Source organism: Nymphaea colorata, chromosome 3 (genome assembly GCF_008831285.2).
Source record: "Nymphaea colorata isolate Beijing-Zhang1983 chromosome 3, ASM883128v2, whole genome shotgun sequence".
In the NCBI taxonomy this organism is placed as follows: Eukaryota; Viridiplantae; Streptophyta; class Magnoliopsida; order Nymphaeales; family Nymphaeaceae; genus Nymphaea; species Nymphaea colorata.
The window spans coordinates 15,469,372-15,477,691 of record NC_045140.1 but is presented as its reverse complement, the minus strand read 5'-3'; the positions used below and the strand labels follow the sequence as shown (position 1 = coordinate 15,477,691).

The 8,320-nt window shown below is 38.3% G+C and overlaps 1 protein-coding gene across 1 annotated transcript; it reads left to right on the top strand.

Annotated features, from left to right (window-relative positions):
* The first annotated feature begins 396 nt into the window (after positions 1–396).
* LOC116250544 (GATA transcription factor 24-like) lies at positions 397–7,730 on the top strand. Its single transcript, XM_031624244.2, has 7 exons — positions 397–1,420; positions 3,592–3,678; positions 3,755–3,888; positions 5,156–5,284; positions 6,653–6,758; positions 7,239–7,319; positions 7,427–7,730. The coding sequence occupies exons 1-7, from the start codon at positions 983–985 to the stop codon at positions 7,472–7,474; spliced, it is 1,023 nt and encodes a 340-aa protein (XP_031480104.1). The 5' UTR covers positions 397–982; the 3' UTR covers positions 7,475–7,730.
* Positions 7,731–8,320: the final 590 nt, after the last annotated feature.

The window sequence follows — 8,320 nt, the reverse complement described above, 5'->3', positions numbered from 1 at the left end:
AAACCTCTTTTTATCTCACTTGGTGAGTGCTTAAAGTTGAGTGGTAGTTAATTATTTACCCTAAGCATTAGTCATTATTTTCTTTTTTTTTTTCAAAAAAAAAAAAAAAACTATAACAGCATCACATTTTATATTGTAAAACACACAAAATGCATTGTAAACGAATCAAGACAAAAAGGAAAGAAAGGAGCTTCAAGTGGAAGGAAGTCATGTACAAAAAAGGGCCACAAGTCCGAAAACATACATAAACCAATGGGAAGGCGCTGCTAGGGTTCGAAACTAGAGCCAATTGAGCTCTTGTTGATTGGGTATCCACGTAAATTGTCAATAATTCGAGGGTTTTCCTCCCCGAGAGGCCGGCTGCTACCGATGGCATTAGGTTCAAACCCGAGGACGGGACCGTCTTCTCCCCTTGGAACAAAAGCCGTTCGACCTCGCCGGAAAGCCCTCTTGTCTTTTCGCAGAGCCTTCTCTTCTTCCTTTTTAGCCGGCGGGCAAGGCCGGCATTTGGTTCCGGTGGCCTGAAAACCTGCCGGAAAGTCGGTCTCCCTCCGACTATCTCAGCCTTCTTTTCTGAACGACGTGTTCCTTCTTCTCTGTCTTCTTTTTCTGGCCGTCGATTTGCCCTTTTGGTGCCGCCGATCGCTCCTTCTCCTATTCGGAAGATTCTTGCTATTTTTCTTTGCGGAAGTTGAGGCCCTGTAGGCGATCTGCATGTTTAGATTGTGCGTGATCGCTCCGCTTTAGGCGTTCTCCAATCTTCTTCATTTCAGAGTTCATGCTTTGGGGAGAAAGCATCTAGGGTTACAGGGTTCTTGGAGAAACAGTTTGTTGGTTGAGTAAGCTTTACTTTCGTAATCCAAGACAACTAAGCATCTAGAGTTGGGATCCTAAGCGTGTTCTAGATTGGGGTTTAAAGTTACGCATTGAATTAGGGTTTTGGTTGTACTTCCCTGTGGTAGTTACGATATGCCGGAGTACGATGTCGGAAAATCATAAGGATGTGAAGAGTCAAGAGCTGCAGAGGCATCATTCTGACCTTTACGCGCAAGGGAACTCCGGCGTCCATTCGTCCGACCAGGAGCAAGGGAGCTCGCACCACATGCATATGCACAATATGCATCTGCCTGGTCAGATAGACGATGTGCACGGGGACGCCCAAATGAACAGTGGCGATGCAAACGCACATATGCAACTACAATACGTGCCGGATCACGGACACAGTCTTCATCATAACAACGAAAGCGGGCTCGATGATGATCATGACGACGGTGGCAGTGATGGCATGGATGGAGATGTGCCGTCCGACGCTGCTAATCTCGCTATTTCTGCCATCCCTCCCCGGGCCCAGGGATCAAACCAGCTTACATTGTCGTTTCAGGGAGAAGTATATGTGTTTGATTCGGTTTCGCCGGAAAAGGTTTCTCTTTGGCTCCATGTCTTTGTGTCATCATCTGTTGTTCTTGTGTTTCATTTATCTGCTTTACATAGCATGCCTTTCTGTTTGCTTTTTCATTTGCTTTCTTAATAAGATGCACGACTTCCGGTATTTTTCCGTTGATCATCCTTTGCTATTTATCATCTCTATCAACTTAGACTTCGGCAAGGCAAGTGGCAAATTACCTCTTACAGCTCTTGATCTATATCGGGTGACTACAATTCGTTCTTTGTTTAAATTAGTTAAGGCGCTTTAATGGATGCGTAATTGAAGCAAGAAGTGATTGTGTTTTCAAGTCAGAGAACAGGAACCATGGTTATCCGGTCATCAATTTTGGGAGAAGTAAAATTGGAAACTGTGATTAACTGGATGAAAAACGGGTTGGAACTTCGCCTTCGACGGTAATTGGCATTTGTCATTAATCTTGATAACCCATTTACCTGCAATTTCCGTAATTTTCAAGTTGTGAACAACACGTGGGTGAATGGGAATAATTGAGCCCTCGATTTGATGTCCAAAGGACTAGTTTCAGTAAAACATGATTAGGTGAAAAGGTTCTATAAGTACACACACACATACAACACAATATTTCTGTTTTTCTGGTCCCTAGCCGGAGGAATGGAAACCCAGTGCCAAGAATAAGGCTAAAGAGAAAAGCCAACAAGTGTTTAGCATATTAAATGAATTGTCAATCATGTTATGTGACAAATGACTTATGCCCCCTTCCCCCGTCCTCTCTCTCTCTCTCTGTCTTTTTGTCTTTCCACACACATAAATTAGGTGGCAATTCAGAAGAGAAGAAAAATTGTTACCACAGCTGCATATCTCATTCTTTTGACCAATCAAATGGTAGAAACTGTCTTGAATATCTGTTGTCGTAACCTTCTTAGGTTCATCCAAGAATAACACCAAAATCTCTGATAAGTTAACCTTGTCTATTGCTTTACAAAATAAAAACAAGAAGACTGTTCAATTTGTGGCATGCCTTTGAAACAAGCAAGTTAATAAGTGAGTTACTTCTTTTCTTTTTGTAAAGGTTATGTCTTTTTCATTTACAAGTTTCTCTTTTAAATAGCGTTTCTAAAACTAAAAGTTCACACAAGATTTTCCTCAGACATTCCTACTGTATACGGGATATTTATATGGGGGTAGTGATAAATGATAATATGCTAGTATTCCATGTCTCTCATGCTAAAAACTGTGAACCATGATGTTTTGAAAATTTTCTCAAATTGGTGACTAGGCATGTTTCTAATTGTGAATTTCTGAATACAAAATAAGATATTAATCAACATGCAATAGAAAGTGTGAACAAATTACCAGTAGAAACAATTGACAAGATCAGAGGTGGAGGTTATGATAGCATAAATTGTTAAAAAATGTGCATGTTATTGGCATGTCTGGAATTCATATTGTCTGATCTTTATCGTGCCAGTCAGCATATCATATCAAAATCAATACTGATGTTTAGTCTCAAATAAGTGTTTGTGGAAGTTTGTCCAGTTTATTGAAGCATGAAAGATCTACTTGAATTTGATACACAACCAGCAGTACAAAATGAACTATCTGAAACAGAACTATCTCTCACTCATTTATCATTTGTATGTTGTGTACCAGCATCTACCAGCTAAGCTGGTCATTTTCAGACCAGAAAACAGCATTTTTTTTTTTTTGGGTATGGGGGAGGTGGAGGTGGGGGACGCAACCGGTAGTGACGAAATAAACTATGTGGGATCTGAACTCTCTCTCTCATTATCGTTTGTATGTTTCTACCATCATCTACTGCTTAATCTGGTCATTTTCTGACTAGAAAATGGCTACAATGCATGCCATCCTGAGTGCTCCCTTACACTTCTATCCCTTCAGCTTCCTGGGCTAATGCACATTTTAGTCTTCCAAAGATTTGTGCCATTTGCTTAGGATGTAACCAGAGTGCTATGAAGTCATTGCTGAGTTCTGACCTTTTGTTTTTTAGGTCCTTGGTGTACTCCAGAGATATTCTTGAACTTAACTGATAGGGTGCTGAAGCAACACTTCATTGTTCTTCTTAATTCACAATATGTATCTTGTCTAAAATTTTTCATCTCGTCTGAGAATATATGATGCAATATCGGGAAAGATTTGTATGATCCTTTGCATATTGCATCTTTTAGGTGCAAGCAGTACTCTTGTTACTAGGTGGACGTGAAATGCCTCCTGGTCTGCCCAATATGTCATTGTCTGGACATCAGCATTACAGGGTATGCTCATTTCTTGAGGTGCTTTTGGCAGTTCCTTTTTAGAGCGTACCCATGTTTACTGATTTTTGTCAACCAGGGATATTCTGATGTTCCGCAACGCATGAACTATCCACAGCGAATTGCATCATTGACAAGGTTCCGTGAGAAAAGAAAGGAAAGAAATTTTGACAAAAGAATTCGTTATACAGTACGGAAAGAGGTTGCCTTGAGGTAGAGCCATTATTTTTTGGCATTTGTCTCATACTGTAATTACGATATGAATTTGTTTACTGTTTTCCTCAAGAAGTATATTGCTTTTTAATTTCTTATACACAGACTGGTGCCTCTAAGAGTTACGGTCTGCTGCATTATGCAGCTGTATTAGGTTTTGGTTATGCAGGAGGGAACAAGGCTGGTCATCACCGACCCATTTAACTTCATCTTTTGCTGGAGTAGGACCACATATTTCAAGTGTTAATGAAGACAGTATCCAACAATAATATAAGACTTTTCAGCATTAAAAAACTGAAATTTAACTGCAGGTCCTAATATTGCATCCAACCACATGAAGTTAAAGGATTTTGGCATAAGATTCAATAAATTTCCCTTTTTATTTCCAACTAATAATTGTCATCTCATGTTCCATCACTTAGCTGCATGGCCTTCTTACTCTGTGTCCTGCTCTGGTGTTTAATGAACTTGGCTATACTTTGGGATTCTGAGTCCACTGTTCATTTATATTGTTAATGGTTACCTATGTCGGAAAGAAGGTTATCTTATGCTTTGGTACCGAGAAAAGGTTGTCTGGGACAGGTTCCTTGGGCTCAGTGGTTTTGAATGGCTAAAACAAATGGATATGTAATTTCCTAAGAAGAAACAAGAAAAAATTAGTTGTGAAATTTATAATATTTCATATCCCATAAGGCTTATCTTGAGAAGTGTGTTCAGCCATATTGATTGGTGCATTTTATATGTTTAAGCTGCTAAAGAATATTGAAGTTTTTTGGTTGGTTGCTGCAAGGCTATGTTTTGAATTTATGTTTAAATTATTTGTGGACATGTTCATTTGACAATGATGATGCAACCTTTGGTACCAATTTAATCTATCAATTTTATATGGATTTGCAGTGGTCAAATATCTTGCTTAATGTTCGGTTCTTCAGTAGGAGCTATCCCTGTTGTGTGTCAATGTCTCTGTGTCAGTCCCTTTTTTTTTTTTGCATCATCTCGAGTTACAATAAGTAGAAAGTCTTAAATGATGCCATGGGTAAAGGTAACTTTTCTGTACCATCGCCATGCCTGAACGGGCAACATTAGTTTGCATATTTGTGAGTGTTGCATTGCTTTACCAATAGGCATCTTGTGGATTCTTGACATATAATGCCATCTTGCTCTATCATTGGTGGCCAATGTTATGCTCATTAGTCATTATAGAATTCTTGTGATTTTTTTTTTAAATTTTAGCTGATAACTTCCTCAATAATATTTTTTGCATCAGGATGCAACGCAATAAAGGTCAGTTTACTTCATCAAAGGCAAATCCTGATGAAGCATCATCAACTGTACAAAACTGGGATGCTGCTGCTCAGAATTGGAGTCAGGATGGCAACGAACCCCAGGAGGCTGCGTAAGCACCAATGTTCACTATATTTTTCCTTTATGTTATCTGTTTGTCTATTTTCTTTGTTATAAGACAAATGGCACAATTCAATTTAATTAATCTAAAATATATCCCTATTTTCAAATTATAGTAATTTTCTTCTTAAATAAATGTCTAATATTATTCTCATAACTATAATATTATGCTTTGGATAGGGGGGTTGGAAAGATGTGCTGTGAGCAACTTCCCTTAAATCTCTAGCATTACGGAATTGCAAATACTTTTGGTACTTAGGTATAACTGACGTATGAATACCGTTAGGCTGATACATATGGCAACATCAGTTTTCTGTTGTTTGTGCATTTCCAAACCTTGGAAAAAATCTTGCAGTGCATTGCCGCAAAATTCTTATTTTCCACACATGCTAATCCAACATTGGAAGACGATTTAGAAAATCTTACCACATAAATTATGGTTTGCAAGGTAGAAGTTTCCAACTTTACTAATGTTTGTATGGCTGCCAATAGTGCTCACAATATGTCTGCATTCTTCTGTTGTTTCATCATGGCCTTGTGTAGGTTAGGCTGATGTTTTGTTGAATAGGACCAGCGTTTGTTTAAACTTTGTGAATGAGGTTAACTATTGTACAGCAATTGTTTTGTCATGGAGATCTCTCTGTAAAGGGAAATTTGCATAATAAATCTTCTTCCTTTCTCACACTTCTGGCCATGTCTATTTTTAGCATCTCCATGCCATGTCTTATCCACAAGTTATATCCTAAATGTTTACTGAAATCCTTGGGATTGCGGGAGGCTGTCTGCCTATTCATATATTCAGTTGTTTGCAGTCACTGTTAACACATGTAGGTGCTGTTTTAAGGACATGTGGATTTACTAATTTCGATGTTGATCTTAATTCTGTTCTGATTGAATCTGTCAACATTTTTTTTCTAGCGATTATATCTTCCACTTATTTTAATGAAATGTATATACTTTATAACATTGTAAGTAAATTCAAATGATTTTTAGGGTTTTCCTGCTTGTTTTCTTGGTAGGACCAGGACTTTGGAGAAATTGTGGCGGAAGAACCACGTGATTTATTTAAACATGAACACTAAATTTTAATCTTTCTTTCCTGGTCTATTTTTGTTTTTGCATATTGCTTTTTTTTTTATGCAATTTTATTCCTGATTAGTTTTCTATATTTTCTTCCATAGCTGCAACTTTTAGATATCTGGTCCCTTGATCCGACTGTCGAGGTGTGTAACTATGGCATCAGTGAGAAAGCCACACCCCTTGAGGCATCATGAGTCTATGAATCTTTTTTATACTTGCACACATGTTTGAATAATCTCCTTTCTCACAATCTGAAATTGGTTTCTGTTCTGGTTGTCAGGTGTCGTCATTGTGGCATCAGTGAGAAAGCCACACCTATGATGCGTCGTGGGCCCGCAGGGCCAAGAACATTATGCAATGCATGTGGACTCATGTGGGCAAACAAGGTAATTTTGGTACCTACATTTAACGCTTCTTCAGGCACTTCCTTTTAAAATTTTTGCTTGTTTTCTTAGCAGCATGGTAATACCGTCACAGATGGTGGCAATCTCTGTGAGAAATTGTGAATAGAAAGAAGAAAATAACTAAGGCTTTTATATTTATTAAAAAATGCTTGAAGTAATTATGTTGCAGTATAATTATATTTTAACGTCATTCTGATGGTGTGATTTCACTTTATAGGTATAATTGTTTCTTTCACTTTCTTTCACTTTATGTCTTTAGGAAAATGCAGCTTTTTTGATAGAGTGCAATATCCTGTGAATATCCTCTGCTACTTATTTTATTTGGGCCATGCCCATTAGGAAAGTTTTCTGCATCACTTCTTTGTCGTGTAATGTGTGGACCATTACAAAACCTCACGTTTCAAAGTAAATGTTAATTGTCGTTAACTTAATCACACTTCTGTCGTTGTTAATGATATGCAGGGAACTTTGAGGGATCTTTCCAAGAGCACAGCTGTTCCACTGCAGAACCCACCGGCAAATTCCAGTGAGCAGGTGTACTTTGTACGCGTTTTCTCCAGCATTTCTTGCTATTGCATGTATTATATATTTCCAGTAGCCACATCACACACATTTATATACTGATTAAAGTGCATAAAACTGGATTGCAGAATAATGAGCAGGCGCTGCCTATGGACGGTCATAATTCCTCTTCGTAACCACCCTCATTTTCTGGTGACGACCAGATGCACTTAGTATATAATCTCTTTGTAAGTGACTTATCTTGTTCATTATATTATATGTATTTGTAACTCAGGTTTCTGAAAAAGGGAGTTGTTAGCTGGAGAGTTGGGCGTTGTTGCCCTTCTAATTCTTTTCCTTTCGTCCGTGGTGGAATGCTTTGGAACATTTGAAGTAACTGCGTTACATATAGAGTATGCAATCCTTTTCTGTAAAATGGTGTGCCTTCGCTTTTTTTTTTTCTCTCTCTTTTTCTTTTGGACTCTCCTTCTTAAAATTTTAATTACTGAAGTGTACTATGGTTAATCCTAGAGAGGCAGATTTGGTTTTCTGTTTTCCTTTTGAGAGCGATCCTTATCTTTGATGCGCTTTTCGTGTAAATGTCGGACTTAAGTTGGTTGCGCCGACGAGTGCATTCGGCATGATACGAAGCCGTGCTGCAATGCGTGGAACGTTTGAGGGTGACTGATGGAAGATGCCCGAGCCATGTGGAGATGGGGTTGGAACGATTTTGCATGGGTTAAATTGAATTTGAATCGTTGACGTTTTTCAGGATACGAACAGGACCGGATGATGTACGTTGAATCTGGGACTGGGATTTGTGTAGTTGTACTACACCTAACCAAGTGTGATCAAATTGTGTATGTTTTTTTTTTTTTTTTTTAAATCTAGAATTTTGGGAGGGTGATATTAACCAAAACCCAAGTTGGATTCCACTACAAATATTTATTCAAATTTGATATGGATCGGACACAATTGCGACCTACAAGTTCGACCGAATTACATTGTTCCTTTTCAATGATAAAAAACGAATTTAAGGCTAA